The 20,157-nt window shown below is 40.8% G+C and overlaps 1 protein-coding gene across 1 annotated transcript in view; it reads left to right on the forward strand.

The window, feature by feature from the left end:
• LOC139750303 (uncharacterized) overlaps positions 1 to 20,157 on the forward strand; it is a 189,323-nt gene that overhangs the window by 143,427 nt on the left and 25,739 nt on the right. Inside the window, exons 30-31 of the mRNA XM_071664927.1 lie at positions 7,848 to 11,135; positions 18,460 to 18,562. Of these exons, the coding sequence (XP_071521028.1) occupies positions 7,848 to 11,135; positions 18,460 to 18,562 (3,391 nt within the window). The remainder of the gene's footprint in view (positions 1 to 7,847; positions 11,136 to 18,459; positions 18,563 to 20,157) is intronic.

Genomic DNA, 20,157 nt, shown 5'->3' on the forward strand with positions numbered 1-20,157 from the left:
CTCTACTTTTTCAAATGAACCATACCTCCTACTTGTTTGATTGGCGCTCCTTTGCTTTTGGCTTAACTAATTTTCCAGGCCATCCACCTACTGTATTTTTTTTAGATGCTTCACACTTTCATTTGGACTGCTTCAGTATTCCTTTTTCTTTCCGATACTGTCCATCTAGTCCATTGTATTCCATAACTCACTTCTATATCCACCTCCTCTTTAATTGCAGGTTAATCTCTTGGAATTTTTTGTCTGGAGAATATTTGTATTTTCTAGATCATGTTTCAAGTTGTAATTAAGATTTTTTAAGTGTTTGCACATTAAAGATCAATTTGCTCTATAGATGAAGTACTGTATAATTTTGAAGTATGTCATTGAACACCAGAAGGAGAAAGTTGAGAGTAAATAAGAATAAGAGCAAGGTTATAGGCTCAGTAGGGTTGAGGGACAAATTGATTGGGATGTGACTTTGAAAGGGGAAAAATTAGAGGAAGTGAGGTGTTTTAGATATCTGGGAGTGGACCTAGCAGTGAATGGAACCATGGAAGCGGAAGTGAGTCACAGGGTGAGCGAAGGGGCGAAGGTTCTAGGAGCGATGAAGAATGTGTGGAAAGAGAGAACATTATCTGAGAGAGCAAAAATGGGTATGTTTGAAGGAATAGTAGCTCTAACAGTGTTATGGTTGTGAGGCTTGGGCTGTAGACAGGATTGTACAGAGGAGTGATGTGTTGGAAATGAGATGTTTGAGGATAATATGTTGTGTGAGGTGGTTGATTGAGTGAGTAATGAAAGGATAAGGGAGATGTATGGAAATAAAAAGAGTATGGTTAAGAGAACAGAAGGGTGTGTGTTGAAATGGTTTGGACATATGGAGAGAAGGAGTGAGGAGAGATTGACAAAGAGGATATATTTTTCAGAGGTGGGGGGAACAAGGAGAAGCGGGAGACCAAATTGAAGGTGGAAGATGGAGTGAAAAAGATTTTGATCGATCAAGGCGTAACGCACAGGAGGCATGTGAAATGTCTAGTGTAAACCATGGAAAGGTCTTTGGGGCCTGGATGTGGATGGGTTACTGTGGTTTCGTTGCATTACACATGACAGCTAGAGACTGAGTATGAACGAGTGTGGCCTTTTTAGTCTGTTTTCCTGGCGCTACCTCACTGAAGCTGGCGTTAGTGATGCTGCTTCCTGTGGGGCAGTGTGGCACCAGGAATGGATGAATGCAGGCAAGTATGAATATGTACATGTGTATATATGTATATGTCTGTGTATGTATATGTATGTATATATGTATATGTCTGTGTATGTATTTGTATGCATCTGTCTGTATCTTGATATGCATATGTATGTATGTGAGCATGCATGGGCATTTATACATATATATTATATATATATATATATATATATATATATATATATATATATATATATATATATATATATATATTATCCCTGGGGATAGGGGATTAAGAATACTTCACAGGTATTCCCTGCGTGTCGTAGAAGGCGACTAAAAGGGGAGGGAGCGGGGGGCTGGAAATCCTCCCCTCTCGTTTTTTTTTTAATTTTCCAAAAGAAGGAACAGAGTGGGGCCAGGTGAGGATATTCCAAAAAGGGCCCAGTCCTCTGTTCTTAACGATACCTCGCTAACGCGGGAAATGGCGAATAGTTTAAACAAAAAAAAGGAAAAAAGATATATATATATATATATATATATATATATATATATATATATATATTTTTTTTTTTTTTTTTTTTTTTTTTTTTTTTAAACTATTCGCCATTTCCCGCGTTAGCGAGGTAGCGTTAAGAACAGAGAACTGGGCCACTGAGGGAATATCCTCACCTGGCCCCCTTCTCTGTTCCTTCTTTTGGAAAATTAAAAAAAATTGAGAGGGGAGGATTTCCAGCCCCCCGCTCCCTCCCCTTTTAGTCGCCTTCTTCGACACGCAGGGAATACGTGGGAAGTATTCTTTCTCCCCTATCCCCAGGGATAATACATATATATATATATATATATATATATATATATATATATATATATATATATATATATATATATATATATATATATATATATATGTGTGTTCCCAATCACCAGTCCTTTTTCAGTACATAAATCTACAAGCTCTTCACCATTTCCATTTACAACACTGAACACCCCATGTATACCAATTATTCCCTCAACTGCCACATTACTCACCTTTGCATTCAAATCACCCATCACTATAACCCGGTCTCGTGCATCAAAACCACTAACACACTCATTCAGCTGCTCCCAAAACACTTGCCTCTCATGATCTTTCTTCTCATGCCCAGGTGCATATGCACCAATAATCACCCATCTCTCTCCATCAACTTTCAGTTTTACCCATATTAATCGAGAATTTACTTTCTTACATTCTATCACATACTCCCACAACTCCTGCTTCAGGAGTACTGCTACTCCTTCCCTTGCTCTTGTCCTCTCACTAACCCCTGACTTTACTCCCAAGACATTCCCAAACCACTCTTCCCCTTTACCCTTGAGCTTCGTTTCACTCAGAGCCAAAACATCCAGGTTCCTTTCCTCAAACATACTACCTGTCTCTCCATTTTTCACATCTTAGTTACATCCACACACATTTAGACACCCCAGTCTGAGCCTTCGAGGAGGATGAGCACTCCACACATGACTCCTTCTTCTGTTTCCCATTTAAAAAAAAAAAAAAAAAAAAGGCGAGATATACATAAGTATACGTATGTAAGTAGGAGAGATGGCCAAAGAGCGTTATTGGATTACATGTTAATTGACAGGCACGCGAAAGAGAGACTTTTGGATGTTAATGTGCTGAGAGGTGCAACTGGAGGGATGTCTGATCATTATCTTGTGGAGGCTAAGGTGAAGATTTGTATGGGTTTTCAGAAAAGAAGAGTGAATGTTGGGGTGAAGAGGGTGGTGAGAGTAAGTGAGCTTGGGAAGGAGACTTGTGTGAGGAAGTACCAGGAGAGACTGAGTACAGAATGGAAAAAGGTGAGAACAATGGAAGAAAGGGAGTGGGGGAGGAATGGGATGTATTTAGGGAATCAGTGATGGATTGCACAAAAGATGCTTGTGGCATGAGAAGAGTGGGAGGTGGGTTGATTAGAAAGGGTAGTGAGTGGTGGGATGAAGAAGTAAGATTATTAGTGAAAGAGAAGAGAGAGGCATTTGGACGATTTTTGCAGGGAAAAAATGCAATTGAGTGGGAGATGTATAAAAGAAAGAGACAGGAGGTCAAGAGAAAGGTGCAAGAGGTGAAAAAAAGGGCAAATGAGAGTTGGTGTGAGAGAGTATCATTAAATTTTAGGGAGAATAAAAAGATGTTCTGGAAGGAGGTAAATAAAGTGCGTAAGACAAGGGAGCAAATGGGAACTTCAGTGAAGGACGCAAATGGGGAGGTGATAACAAGTAGTGGTGATGTGAGAAGGAGATGGAGTGAGTATTTTGAAGGTTTGTTGAATGTGTTTGATGATAGAGTGGCAGATATAGGGTGTTTTGGTCGAGGTGGTGTGCAAAGTGAAAGGGTTAGGGAAAATGATTTGGTAAACAGAGAAGAGGTAGTAAAAGCTTTGCGGAAGATGAAAGCCGGCAAGGCAGCAGGTTTGGATGGTATTGCAGTGGAATTTATTAAAAAAGGGGGTGACTGTATTACTGACTGGTTGGTAAGGTTATTTAATTTATGTATGACTCATGGTGAGGTGCCTGAGGATTGGCAGAATGCGTGCATAGTGCCATTGTACAAAGGCAAAGGGGATAAGAGTGAGTGCTCAAATTACAGAGGTATAAGTTTGTTGAGTATTCCTGGTAAATTATATGGGAGGGTATTGATTGAGAGGGTGAAGGCATGTACAGAGCATCAGATTGGGGAAGAGCAGTGTGGTTTCAGAAGTGGTAGAGGATGTGTGGATCAGGTGTTTGCTTTGAAGAATGTATGTGAGAAATACTCAGAAAAGCAAATGGATTTGTATGTAGCATTTATGGATCTGGAGAAGGCGTATGATAAAGTTGATAGAGATGCTCTGTGGAAGGTATTAAGAATATATGGTGTGGGAGGCAAGTTGTTAGAAGCAGTGAAAAGTTTTTATCGAGGATGTAAGGCATGTGTACGTGTAGGAAGAGAGGAAAGTGATTGGTTCTCAGTGAATGTAGGTTTGCGGCAGGGGTGTGTGATGTCTCCATGGTTGTTTAATTTGTTTATGGATGGGGTTGTTAGGGAGGTGAATGCAAGAGTTTTGGAAAGAGGGGCAAGTATGAAGTCTGTTGGGGATGAGAGAGCTTGGGAAGTGAGTCAGTTGTTGTTCGCTGATGATACAGCGCTGGTGGCTGATTCATGTGAGAAACTGCAGAAGCTGGTGACTGAGTTTGGTAAAGTGTGTGGAAGAAGAAAGTTAAGAGTAAATGTGAATAAGAGCAAGGTTATTAGGTACAGTAGGGTTGAGGGTCAAGTCAATTGGGAGGTGAGTTTGAATGGAGAAAAACTGGAGGAAGTGAAGTGTTTTAGATATCTGGGAGTGGATCTGGCAGCGGATGGAACCATGGAAGCGGAAGTGGATCATAGGGTGGGGGAGGGGGCGAAAATTCTGGGGGCCTTGAAGAATGTGTGGAACTCGAGAACATTATCTCGGAAAGCAAAAATGGGTATGTTTGAAGGAATAGTGGTTCCAACAATGTTGTATGGTTGCGAGGCGTGGGCTATGGATAGAGTTGTGCGCAGGAGGATGGATGTGCTGGAAATGAGATGTTTGAGGACAATGTGTGGTGTGAGGTGGTTTGATCGAGTAAGTAACGTAAGGGTAAGAGAGATGTGTGGAAATAAAAAGAGCGTGGTTGAGAGAGCAGAAGAGGGTGTTTTGAAATGGTTTGGGCACATGGAGAGAATGAGTGAGGAAAGATTGACCAAGAGGATATATGTGTCGGAGGTGGAGGGAACGAGGAGAAGTGGGAGACCAAATTGGAGGTGGAAAGATGGAGTGAAAAAGATTTTGTGTGATCGGGGCCTGAACATGCAGGAGGGTGAAAGGAGGGCAAGGAATAGAGTGAATTGGAGCGATGTGGTATACCGGGGTTGACGTGCTGTCAGTGGATTGAATCAAGGCATGTGAAGCGTCTGGGGTAAACCATGGAAAGCTGTGTAGGTATGTATATTTGCGTGTGTGGACGTATGTATATACATGTGTATGGGGGGGGGGTTGGGCCATTTCTTTCGTCTGTTTCCTTGCGCTACCTCGCAAACGCGGGAGACAGCGACAAAGTATAATAAAATAATAAAAAAAAAAATATATATATATATATATATATATATATATATATATATATATATATATATATATATATATATATATATGTATATTTTATTATTCTTATTATTTGTCACTGTCTCCTACGTTAGCGAGGTAGCGCAAGGAAACAGATGAAAGAATGGCTCAACTCACCCACATACACATGTATATACAAACACGTCCACACACGCATGTATACATACCTATACATTTCAACGTACACATATATATACATACACAGACATATACACATACACACATGTACATAATTCATACTTGCTGCCTTTATTCATTCCGGTCGCCACCCTGCCACACATGAAATGTCAACCCCCTCCTCCCGCACATGCGTGAGGTAGCACTAGGAAAAGACAACAAAGGCCCCATTCATTCACACTCAGTCTCTAGTTGTCATGTATAATGCACTGAAATCACAGCTCCCTTTCCACTTCCAGGCCTCACAAAACTTTCCATTGTTTACCCCAGATGCTTCATATGCCCGGGTTCAATCCATTGACAGCACATCGACCCCGGTATACCACATCGTTCCAATTCACTCAATTCCTTGCATGCATTTCACCCTCCTGCATGTTCAGGCCCCGATCGCTCAAAATCTTTTTCAATCCATTCTTCCACCTCCAGTTTAGTCTCCTACTTCTCTTTCCCTCCACCTTTGACACATATATTCTCTTTGTCAATCTTTCCTCACTCATTCTCTCCATGTGACCAAACCATTTCACTACTCCCTCTTCTGCTCTCTCAACCACACTCTTTTTATTTCCACACATGTCTCTTTCCTATATATTACTTACACGATCAAACCACCTCACTCCACATATTGTCCTGAAACATCTCATTTCCAACACATCCACCCTCCTCTGCACAACCCTATCCATAGCTCACACCTCGCAACCATATAACATTGTTGGAACCACTATTCCTTCAAACATACCCATTTTTGCTTTCCGAGATGATCTCACCTTCCACATATTTTTCAACGCTCTCAGAACTTTCGCCCCCCTCCCCCACCTTGTGACTCACTTCCGCTTCCATGGTTCCATCCGCTGCCAAATCCACTCCCAGATATCTAAAACTTCACTTCCTCCAGTTTTTCTACTTGTCCCTCAACCCTCAGTATCCAGCTTCTGCAGTGTCTCACCCGAATCAGCCACCAGTGCTGTATCATCAGCGAACAACAACTGACTCACTTCCCCTCTCATCTACAACAGACTGCATATATGCCCCTCTCTGCAAAATTAAATTCTTGCATTCACCTCCCTAACAACCCCATCCATAAACAAATTAAACCACCATGGAAACCACGCACCTCTGCTGCAAACCAACATTCACTGAGAACAAATCACTTTCCTCTCTTCCTTCTTCTACACATGCCTTACATCCTCAGTAAAAACTTTTCACTGCTTTTAGCAGCAACTTGCCTCCCACACCATATACTCTTAATACCTTCCACAGAGCATCTCTTATCAACTCTATCATATGCCTCATCCAGATCCAAATACATTTGTTTTTCTAAGTATTTCTCACGTACATTCTTTAAAGCAAACACCAGATCCACACTTCCTCTACCACTTCTGAAACCACACTGCTCGTCCCCAGTCTGATGCTCTGTACACGCCTTCACCCTCTCAATCAATACCTCAGGAATACCAAACAAACTTATACCTCTGTAATTTGAGCACTCACCTTTATCCCCTTTGCCTTTGTACAATGGCACTATGCATGCATTCTGTCTGTTCTCAGGCACTTCACCATGAGCCGTACATACATTGAATATCCTCACCAACCAGTCAACAACACAGTCACCCCCTTTTTTAATGAATTCCATTGCAATACCATTCAAACCTGACGCTTTGCCGGCTTTCATCTTCCGCAAAGTTTTGACTACCTCTTCTTTGTTTACCAAATCATGCTCCCTGACCGTGTCACTTCACACACCACCTCGACCAAAACACCCTATATCTGCCACTCTATCATCTAACACATTCAACAAACCTTCAAAATACTCACTCCATCTCCTTCTCACATCACCACTGCTTCTTATTACCTCCTCATTAGCCCCCTTCACCGATGTTCCCATTTGTTCTCTTGTCTTACGTACTTTATTTACCTCCTTCCAGAACATCTTTTTATTCTCCCTAAAAATTAATGATGCTTTCTCCCCCCAAATCTCATTTGCCCTCTTTTTCACCTCTTGCACCTTTCTCTTGACCTCCTGCCTCTTTCTTTTATACATCTCCCAGTCATTTGCATTATTTCCCTGCAAAAATTGTCCAAATGCCTCTTTCTTCTCTTACTAATAATCTTACTTCTTCATCGCACCACTCACTACCCTTTCTAATCTGCCCACCTCCCATGCTTCTCATGCCACAAGCATCTTTTGCGCAAGCCATTTTTGCTTCCCTAAATACATCCCATATGAATATATATCCCTGTGAATAATTGCTTTTAATCTTCTGAACTTTTTTGTGTGTGAAGATGTAGTAAGTTCTTGTAACATCACTTTAACTACATTAGTTTGCTGATGTCTTTTTTTCCAGGATGGAGAGGTTTCATGTTTCTCAGAGTCTTGTCCAACACAAGAATGTGCCCCAGGGGAAGACCTTCTGATGCCTGAAGAGGGGTCTTGTTGCCCAATCTGTAAGCCAAAGAACTCTATCATTCAGCAGACCACCACTCCTCACCATGGCTCTCAGGAGGCCTCTCCATCAAGCATTTACACTCACGAAGACACCCATCCTAACCCAAGGTCTCAGATTGAGAGACCAAGTCGACCTTACACTCAGGGGAACATGTTGCCTTATTCTGCTGTCCAATCCACTACAGCTGGGTCCCTGATATGGGATGATGACCTTCAAGAGGTAGCCCAGGAATTTCTGCATACTGATGAGGGAAGAGATCAGTCCTCTCTGTCAGTGCGGCATGTGGATGATTCGGAGCTTTCCCATGATAGTATGGTATTAAGTGTTGAAGCAGAAGGGAAACAAGAAGAAAAGCATGTTATTCCAGAAAATACAATTACAGCCAGTTTAACTACAGAATCATCATATTCAGAAATATTGCAGGGTAATATTACGTTTGCTGACAGTGAGCCTGAGATTGAGGAGAATCTTCAGATATCAGAGAAAAGCAACATAGCTGAATTTACAGCTGAGCAACCATTGATTGTTTTCAGAAACGAGACACTTAGAGGGCCATTAACTGTACATCCTATGAATGAAATGTCACTAGAAACAGCTACTGAAATAAATGAAACAATATTCAAAACCTCGACTGAAATATCAGAGTCACTCCCACAGTTTGTGAATCCACACCTTTCAACTTCCAGTTCTGTTACCTCAGACTCTGATAGACCTGATGCTCGTGTGATCCCAAGCATTCCTGCAGATGAGAAGTTAGATAATCCTAAGTCATATGATTTACAGGGCATATCTAAGAACAATAGTTTTCATAATGAAATAAAGAAATTGGGGTTATCAGAAAGTAAAAGTAAGTTCAATGTAAAGGTTAATGTATCAATACAGTCTATATCTTCAGCCAGCAGGGAATCACAAAATGATGGCAAAACGGAAAATGCGAATGATGGCCGAAGACTTGGTTCAGCTCAACCATCATTCCATTCATCAACAAGCAGCCCACAAATTTCATACAATGATGTCCCACAGGACAGAAATGCAAGGCCGTTTCAAGTGCATAAATACCTTGGTGATCATGACAAAGATAAACGTATACTATCAACTTCAGAATCTGCCATGGTATCAGAACATATCATGGAAATACTTAGAGAGACAGAAAGCCTTACTAAAGGGCCATCCTCGTTGGCTAGAGACCATCCAACATCAACTATTTCCTCTTCTCTTTATGGTGATGATCTGTATCTAGATGCTTCTAGTCTGCCGTCCTTCATATCTGTGGAAAAGCCACCTTCAATGATGGTCATGCAAAAGTCAAGCAAAAGCAAAGAGGTAGTCATAAAGGACACTGAAAATCCTGCTCTACAAAAGGTCACAGTCCCAACTATTCCCTCAAGAAATTCTGATGTGACCCCTTCTTACATGTCTGATTTGTATAGGTATTTCAAAACTGCAGGAAAGACAACAACTGTGCCTGGCCCCACTTATCATTTTGCATCAAACCCTAACTTTTCACAACCATCATCATCTGGTGACTTAGCTGAGATGGGACACTCTGCAATAGAGGCTTCTTCATCTGCTTCCTTTAGGAATCCTGACATTGCTACAGTTCATGTGTCAGTTCTAGACTCACCTGTCTCTTCTGTTAACATTAGACCAACTCCAGAAACCACCAGAGATACCAAGACAACTTTCAGCTCTGGTCCAGTGCTGATAACAGTGTTAGACACGAATATTACAACAGAACTGGCTAGTCCAGATGCTATGATTGTGTTAAAAAAGGATGACATTTCTGAATCATCAGGTCTAGAGGTGAAGATGGCAGTAAACGAGAATGATACTACAGAATCATCTAGCTCAGAAGTGAAAATGATATTAAATGAGGGTGATGATGATACAGGATCATCCGGTCCAGAGGTAAAAATGATATTAAACAAGGATGATACCATAAATTCATCTAATTCAGAAATAAGAAAAGTATTGAATATGAATGATACTATGGAGTCTTATGACTCAGAGGTAGTATCAGAGACAAACATAGAGAATAACACAGAATCATCTGGTCCAGAGGTAGTAAAGATATCAAATGTGGATGATATTACAGAATCGACTGGTTCAAAAGTAACATCAGTAGTGAATGTGGATGATACAACAGAATCATCTGGTCCAGAAATGATAACAGTATTAAACATGGATGATACCACAGACTCATCTGGTTCAGAGGTAATAACAATATTAAACATGAATATTAGCACAGAATCATCTAGTCCAGAGGTAATAACAGTATTAAACACAGATGATACTACAGAATCATTTGATCCAGAGAAAATAGCATTATTAGATGAGGGTAATACTACAGAAGTGTATGGTCTAGAGGTGAACACTGTATTGAACAAGGGTGATACTACTCAATCATCTAGTCAAGAAGCAAGAACACTGTTGAACAAGGAGAATGATGCCACTGAATCATATGGAAATTCATTTGAGGCAAAATCACCTCTTCCCGTTCAGTTTTCAACCATTCTCTTAAAGACTACTTACAGTCCATTTCTTGCTGAAGAATCTGACTCACAGCTGTGGACATCTGATATCAAATATGTCACCGAAGAAAATGGAATATCAGATTTTGCTACCACAGATGAAGCAACAACTACCATACCTATATCAGAATTCATTCCTGAGCTTCATAAAGTCCCAGCTGAAGGTGACATAAAAGATCTGCCAATTTCTAACTTACTGGAGCCTCCTCGTAGCTCTCATACTTTCAGTAAAATTAAGTCGAAATCAAAAGAGACTGTGAATGAGCATACAACAACTGCTCCTATTATGTTGACACCTTCTACTTCAACTGTTTCACCAGTGACAGTCCATCATGATGTGACAACTGTGCCAGAGCCTCACACATCAATGGTGTCTCTAACAACAATAGCACAGTCATCAGTAGTGCCAAATACAACAGGAGTTCATCCTGCTATGGCAGTTCCACATGTATTGTCGACACCTTCTACAATGACAAAACTTGTACCGCAGGCCTCATTTCCTACAGGGACTACACCTTTGACAAGTCTTTCAACACAATCTCCTTCAACCACTCCAACAGTTATCCCTGGTTCCCTGCATGGTTCCTGTGAATTGGAGGAAGTTGGCAAAACATTTAACCAGCCTGGAAACCCTTGTGTTACCTGTATCTGTACAGTAAGTACCCCCTACAGTAATCATTTATGTTATCATTATTTTAGTTATATTTGTTTGTATATAATCATCATTAATGGGACTAATATGTTGTGGACCACTTGTCTTCCTTCACCCACAGTTGCACTGCACTTTGAGAAATACTCCCTTCACTGTCCTGTATAGACTGATGGTCAGTTAGTTTTGCCCCTTTTTTCTGTCATTTTCTATGTTTATATGGACAGAAGTGGTGGATTGAATAAACCTCAGGACACCTGACTTGTTATATAAGTTTATCATAAACATGCCCTGTTCATGCTGCACTGAAAGCATACAAAACATCTTTCTTGTAAATCTGCTCCATTACTGTTTTGGCAAGTACACACTTAACACCAATACGGGTTATTTTAATTCAACATGCCCTTTTTTCTTCATTTAGTATGAAGTATGGAGTCTTAATACATCACTTAATGGACAGCTATGTTAGTTATGTCTGTCTATCTATCTATCTATCTATCTCTATCTCTGATGCCCGTTCCGTCTGGGAACCCCCATCAAGGGTTAGTCATGGCAAAAGAATCTCCACTTATCCCTGACCTTAAATGCCTCCCTTGCATACACCATTCCATGCATTCTTCCATTATTTCTCTCCCTCCAGTATTCCTCCACCCTGTTTGCCCTTGTCATAGATGGTCATCCTCTAACACCAACCCCTTTAAATGAACTATCATACACTCTCTTTGTAAGCTCCCAGTATTGCATTCTTTCCACATGCCCAAACCACCTTTAAGTATATGTTTCACCCTTCTGCCACTCCACAATTCATTCCTTTTGCATTCCTGTCATACCACATCTTTCATACACACCCTTCATGCCTTTCTTCATTCCATCTAGTCACACCACATGCTCTTCTCAAATAGCTCATTTCCACAACCTGGATTCTTGACCTCTGTGACTCATTCCATGTCCATGTGCTGTCCCTTAATCCCCTCTTCACTTCCATACTTGACACTCTACCCTTCATTATTCTATTAAGGAAACTAATGACTCTTCTACCCTGTACTGTTCTCTCCCTTATCTCTCTTTCCATATCACCAGTCTTACTCAAGGAAACTCCTGAATACTCAGAATTCTCTCACCTCTTCCAGTATTTCTCCTCCCCATATCTAAAGCATAATTTAGTACACTTTCTTCTTTCACTCTATAAGGTTTTACAAAATCTATGCTTTCTCTTTTTCCCTTCAGACACCATTACTTTACTTTCACTTGCATTTTCCTGCAATCACATATGCATACACACATCATAAAATACACTTACAACTATCTGCAACTTCTCTTCACTCATTGTTAACAACATGGTATCATTCCCAAACAGGCTTGCCACTATCCACCATATCTCACTACCACACTCCATCTCTGCACCCCTTTTCCCAAGTTTTGCTTTTATCTCTCTTTTATCACCCCATCCATCATCCATTATTTATATTTTTATCATACTTTGTCGCTGTCTTTCACATTAGCGAGTTAGCACAAGGAAACAGACGAAAGAATGGCCCAACCCACCAACATACACATGTATATACATACACGTCCACACACGCACATATACATACCTATACATCGCAACGTATACATATGTATACACACACACAGACATATACATATATACACATGTACATAATTCACTCTGTCTGCTCTTATTCATTCCCATCGCCACCACGCCACTCATGAAATGAAAATCCCCTCCCCCAGCATGTGCGCGAGGTAGTGCTAGCAAAAGACAACAAAGACCACATTCGTTCACACTCATTCTCTAGCTGTCCTGTATAATGCACCAAAACCACAGCTCCCTTTCCACATCCAGGCCCCACACAACTTTCCATGGTTTACCCCAGACGCTTCACATGCCCTGGTTCAATCCATTGACAGCACGTCGACCCCGGTATACCACATCATTCCAATTCACTTTATTCCTTGCACTCCTTTCACCCTCCTGCATGTTCAGGCCCTGATCACTCAAAATCTTTTTCACTCGATCTTTCCACCTCCACCTTGGTCTCCCACTTCTCCATATTCCCTCCACCTCTGACACATATATCCTCTTTGTCAATCTTTCATCACTCATTCTCTCCATGTGACCAAACCATTTCAAAACTCCCTCTTCTGCTCTCTCAACCACTCTTTTTATTACCACACATCTCTCTCACCCTTTCATTACTCACTCGATCAAACCATCTCACACCACATACTGTCCTCAAACATCTCATTTCCCCCACACAACTGTATCTATAGCCCATACCTCACAACTGTATAACATTGTTGGAATCACTATTCCTTCAAACATACCCATTTTTGCTCTCCGAGATAACGTTCTCACCTTCCACACATTCTTCAACGCTCCGAGAACTTTTGCCTCCTCCCCCACCCTGTGACTCACTTCCACTTCCATGGTTCCATCCACTGCCAAATCCACTCCCAGATATCTAAAACACTTCACTTCCTCCAGATTTTCTCCATTTAAACTCACCTCCCAATGTACTTGTCCCTCAACCCTGCTGTACCTAATAACCTTGTTCTTATTCACATTTACTTTCAGCTTTCTTCTTTCACACACTTTACCAAACTCAGTCACTAGCTTCTGCAGTTTCTCACCAGAATCATCCACCAGTTCTGTATTATCAGTGAACAATAACTGACTCACTTCCCAGGCCCTCTCATCTACAACAGACTGTATACTTGCCCTTCTCTCCAAAACTCTTGCATTCACCTTCCTAACAACCCCATCCATAAACAAATTAAACAACCATGGAGACGTCATGCATCCTTGCTGCAAACCGACTTGCTGAGAACCAATCACTTTCCTCTCTTCCTACTTGTACACATATCTTGCATCCTCGATAAAAACTTTTTGCTGCTTGTAGCAACTTACCTCCCTCATGATATACTCTTAATACCTTCCACAGAGCATCTTTATCAACTCTATCATATTCCTTCTCCAGATCCATAAATGCTACATACAAATCCACTTGTTTTCCTAAGTATTTCTCACATACATACATTCTTCAAAGCAAGCACGTGATCCACACATCCTTTACCACTTCTGAAGCCACACTGCTCTTCCCCAACAGTTGTCCCTCTACCCGATACATCCTTAATACATCCCATAAAGCATTCCACTCAACTCTTTCATGAGCTTTCTCCAGATCAATAAAAGTTGCATACCACTCCTTGCCTTATACTAAATACTTTTCCATAGTCATCTTTACCCAAAAAAATCTGATCCACACATCCCCTGACTTTCCTAAAACCTCGTTGCTCTTCACTTATTCTGCATTCAGTCAGTTCGATCACTCTGTCAATTAACATTCTTGCATGCACTTTTCTTGGTATAGGAGAGTGACTAGGTTCCCATTGAAGGTCAGTCTGCAGCAGGGGTGTGATGTTCCCATGGTTGTTTAATTTGTTTATGTATAGGGTGGTTAGGGAGGTAAATGCAAAAGTTTTGGAGAGAGGGGTTATTATCCAGTCTGTTGGGATGTGAGGGTTTGGGAAGTGAGTCAGTTGTTGTTCACCGATGATACAGCACTGGTGGCAGATTCGAGTGAAAAACTGCAGAAGTTGATGACTGAGTTTGGAAAAATGTGTGAAATGAGAAAGTTGAGCGTAAAGGTGAATAAGAGCAAGGTTATTAGGTTCATCAGGGCTGAAGGACAAGTTAATTGGGATGTAAGGTTGAATGGAGAAAAACTGGAGGAAGTGAAGTGATTTGAATATCTGGGAGTGGACTTAGCAATGAATGGAAGCCATGAAGCGAAAGTGAGTCACGTGATGGGGGAAGGGGCGAAGGTCTTGGGAGCGATGAAGAATGTGTGGAAAGAGAGATCGTTATCTCGGAGAGCAAAAATGGGTATGTTTGAAGGAATAGTATTTCCAACAATATTATATGGTTGCAAGGCATGGGCTATAGATAGGGTGGATGTGTTGGAAATGAAATGTTTGAGGACAATATGTGGTGTGAGGTGGTTTGATTGAGTAATTAATGAAAGTGTAAAAGAGATGCATGGAAGTTGAAAGAGTGTGGTTGAGAGAGCAGAAGAGGGTGTATTGAAATGGTTTGGATAAATGGAGAGAATGAGTGAAGATAGATTGACAAAGAGGATATATGTGTCAGAAGTGGAGGGAACAAGAAGCGGAAGATCAAACTGAAGGTGGAAGGATTGAGTGAAAAAGATTTTAAGTGATCGGGGCGTGAACATACAGGAGGGTGAGAGGCGTGCAAGGAATAGAGTGAATTGGAATGAGATAATGTCCCTTGGTTGATATGCTATCATTAGACTGAACTAGGGCATGTGAAACGTCTGAGGTAAACCATGGAAAGGACTGTGGGGTCTGGATGTGGATAGGGAGCTGTGGTTTCGGTGCATGACACATGACATCTAGAGACTGAGCTTGAACGAATGTTGCCTTTTTTTGTATGTTTTCCTGGCACTACCTCTCTGAAGCATGGGGTAGCGATGCAGTTTCCTGTGGGACAAGATAGCACTGGGAATGGATGAAGGCAAGGATGTATGAACATATACATGTGTACATACGTATATGTCTGTGTATGTGTATGTATATGTGTATATTTTGATATGTATATGTATGTGTGTGTATGCATGTTTAAGTATGTATATGTGTATATGAGTGGATGGGCCATTCTTTGTTTGTTTCCTGATGCTTCCTTGCTGGTGTGGAAAAGGGTGATCATGTATTAGAAAAAATCTTTAGCATCTTTCCTATAAATAGAGGAACAATGATAGCTTTCACCTAATCCTCAGGCATAACTTTCTGTTTCCATGATAAATTACATATCAGATGCATCCACTCTATCATACTTTCTCCTCCATGCTTCAGCATTTCAGCCATAATCCCATCCACTCCAGGTGCCTTTCCTACCTTCAGTCTCATTATTGCCCTCCTTATCCCTCTTTGCTATAAGCCCTTGCAGTAATATCCTCCATATCCATTCATCTAAGAACTGTTGCCTTTCCCTTCTCCCACATCCATTAGTTCCTCAGTGTACTCTTTCCATCTTTCTTTCACTTCCTCCTTTTGATTCAGCAACTCCCCTTCCTTACTTCTCACATTAACTTTTCCACTCTTACATCCACCTCTTTCTTTATTCAAATTCTTTTTTATTCTGAAACTTTTCACTTAATTTTCTTCCAAAATCCTTGTTTTTCTTTGCTTTCCTCTATCAGCTTCTTAATATTCTGCTTACATATTTCATATTCTTCCTTCCTCCTTTGCTGAACTTCCAATGGTACATTCAAGTCAAACAATCTACCATGTGCCTTTTTCTTCTTTTCCAAAGCATTTCTAATCTCTTCTGTACACCTTGCATTGTCATTTTTATTCGTATATCTCACAACCTTGTATCCAACTACTGATTCTACCACCTTTGATAGTATTTCTCTAAACATTTTAAACACCTCATTCATACATGTTTGCATCCTTACATTCACTTCACTTCCATCTAAGCTTCAGTTACCACCCTCTCATACTTCTCCCTGCATTTTTTCTAATTCATCTTCTTGCTTCCCAACACTTTTACCTCTCCATTCTTCCTTACACCATACCTCCACTTCTCCCTAATTCTCATCCCCACAAGAACTGCAGCCTGGTTAGTGTCTCCAAAGAATCCTCTCTTAACTCTAGCATCTAGTATAGATTTTTGCAATCTTTTATCCATTGCCACATAGTCAGTCAAAGCCTTTTGCTTTTCTCTTCCATCATTCCTCATCCATGTATATCTTGTTCTGTAAAAAGGTGTTTGCAAGGAATAAACCCCTCTCAGCACAAATATCCACAAGTTCCATTCTCATATACTCCAGGCACTCCACATTTACCAACTATCTCAACAGTTTCATCACATCCCATTTTCACATTCATATCACCCAGTACAACCATGTTTCTCTCATTTTCAGAACCATTTATACAGTCATTCAAATTTTTCCTGCAAAGCTTCATTTCATCCTTACCTTGTACTGTCTTCATATTAACAGGTGCATACACATAATCATGGATACTTCACGTTGCCAATCTTTCCTTTCACCCACACTGTTTTTGATCCATTCTATCCATGCTCTGTAACACACTCCCACACTCTTGGTGACAGCAGAATTGCACATCCTTCTTTCCCTCTTCCCTGATAATTCTCACGTATTCCCATCCATACTGTGCTTCCTTCCATTCCTTCCCATAACTTGCTTTCATCATTTCCATTCTTACTGTGACACCATGCCCAAGCATATGGATTTTCCCAATCCCTAGCACATCCACGCTACAACTTTTAAACCTCTCCACGAGCTTCTTCCTTTTGTACTCATCAGTCATGCCATTCTCATTCAGCACCATCACCCTCAGTTGCTTGTTTTTTTTTTATCCTCAGCATAACTGGTAGACTCAGGTGCCACTTCATAGCTTTTTTTTTGCCTCACCTTTGACAGTTCACTGACAGGGGACAACTCCACCTCAGTAATTCCAGATGCAGCGAGGCTTCAAAATTGTCCAAAAACTAAAAAGTCGCAGCACATCTCTCATGTCTGTCTGAATTTTAAAGGATTTCTTGTCTGAATTTTAAAAGATTTCCCTGATGGAGTTGGGTAATGCCTTCCCCTTTAGTTCCCCCCCTAAGGGATGTATTAATGAGGTCACCATGAGAGGGCAGGGTGAGACTTGGCTCGAGTAAAACTAGAGTATCCCCTTGAGGTACTGAAACTTGACAACTTTCACCAATTTTAGTTTTTTTTTCTTGTTACTTTACTTTCCACAATAGCAGTACTTCTTACCTCATTGGTTATGATACTGCCATTGTGCAAAATTATTTCTCAACTCTAGAATACCTGTGGTCTTAAAAGACATAGGATAAGGTTGGCCAGGGTGAGCACTATTGTTAAGTTATATTTAGTTATGTTGATGTTCTTGTGTTTTGCCATACATGATTGTGGAAATAGATAACATGATAGAAATTTCAACTCCTGTTCTTGCTGATACAATAATCACTGTTGCTACAGCAACAGAAATTTCAGCACTTGTTCTTGCTGATACAATAATCACTGTTGCTACAGCAACAGCTGCAACTATTACCATTTTAAAAGGCTCCAACAAGTACAACTGCATACAATCATTACTATGGTATCATCACTAAAAGTGATCAGTATAGTCTTCTTACATGTAGTGAAAATATTTCTTTGGGATATCCTTTTAATTTTTTCTGTTCATGATGTATTAACCATAATGTGTGATGATTATACCCTTGTGTTAAGTGTGTGTGTGTATTGAGGAGGCTACATCTCTCCTGCAGAGTGACCTGGACTGGGAATGTGGTCAGGTGCAGTGCCCACCTCTGGACTGTCCTCGGGAGGAGCTGCAACTCCCTGAGGGAGAATGCTGCCCTAGATGTAAAGGTTTGCATCAATTGTGTATTTCAGTGAATGTATAGGTGAAAAACTGGAGTGAACCTTGAAGTTTGTACTAGATATCATGTATATTATTCCTCTCAGTCACAAAAGACTGATATCTATGTCTACTGAAGATCATACATTATTTTTTCTGGAGTTTGTTATACCTAAGGCCATCTCCTGTTGTTTTTCCAACGTGAAAACAATATGGCTTCTGCCTAAGAGAGATGATTCTAAGTTGTCCTACATTACTGGATTAACATATGTGGTGCTGTAGATCCTATTTACAGCAGTGCTTTCACAGTAGAACACTTAAGCAGTAAGAATAACAATCAGAAATTAGCCTTAAAGATCCTTATTTTCACACTTTGTACTGCATTAAAGTTTTTTCTTTAACTGAATATATGATCATAGGGTGGATCATAGGGTGGGGGAGGGGGCGAAAATTTTGGGAGCCTTGAAAAATGTGTGGAAGTCGAGAACATTATCTCGGAAAGCAAAAATGGGTATGTTTGAAGGAATAGTGGTTCCAACAATGTTGTATGGTTGCGAGGCGTGGGCTATGGATAGAGTTGTGCGCAGGAGGATGGATGTGCTGGAAATGAGATGTTTGAGGACAATGTGTGGTGTGAGGTGGTTTGATCGAGTAAGTAACGTAAGGGTAAGAGAGATGTGTGGAAATAAAAAGAGCGTGGTTGAGAGAGCAGAAGAGGGTGTTTTGAAATGGTTTGGGCACATGGAGAGAATGAGTGAGGAAAGATTGACCAAGAGGATATATGTGTCGGAGGTGGAGGGAACGAGGAGAAGAGGGAGACCAAATTGGAGGTGGAAAGATGGAGTGAAAAAGATTTTGTGTGATCGGGGCCTGAACATGCAGGAGGGTGAAAGGAGGGCAAGGAATAGAGTGAATTGGAGCGATGTGGTATACAGGGGTTGACGTGCTGTCAGTGGATTGAATCAAGGCATGTGAAGCGTCTGGGGTAAACCATGGAAAGCTGTGTAGGTATGTATATTTGCGTGTGTGGACGTGTGTATGTACATGTGTATGGGGGGGGGTTTGGCCATTTCTTTCGTCTGTTTCCTTGCGCTACCTCGCAAACGCGGGAGACAGCGACAAAGTATAAAAAAAAAAAAAAAAAATGATTTCCAACAATTACTAAAAAAAAAGTGATCTTTCACTGGGGGATATCTTTATGCATAACTTATCAATCATATATATATATATATATATATATATATATATATATATATATATATATATATATATTTTTTTTTTTTCTGCTTTGTTGCTGTCTCCCGCGTTTGCGAGGTAGCGCAAGGAAACAGACGAAAGAAATGGCCCAACCCACCCCCATACACATGCATATACACACGCCCACACACGCAAATATACACACCTACACAGCTTTCCATGGTTTACCCTAGACGCTTGACATGCCCTGATTCAATCCACTGACAGCACGTCAACCCCGGTATACCACATCGATCCAATTCACTCTATTCCTTGCCCTCCTTTCACCCTCCTGCATGTTCAGGCCCCGATCACACAAAATCTTTTTCACTCCATCTTTCCACCTCCAATTTGGTCTCCCACTTCTCCT

The sequence above is a fragment of the Panulirus ornatus genome, chromosome 9, assembly GCF_036320965.1.
Source record: "Panulirus ornatus isolate Po-2019 chromosome 9, ASM3632096v1, whole genome shotgun sequence".
Lineage (NCBI taxonomy): Eukaryota > Metazoa > Arthropoda > Malacostraca > Decapoda > Palinuridae > Panulirus > Panulirus ornatus.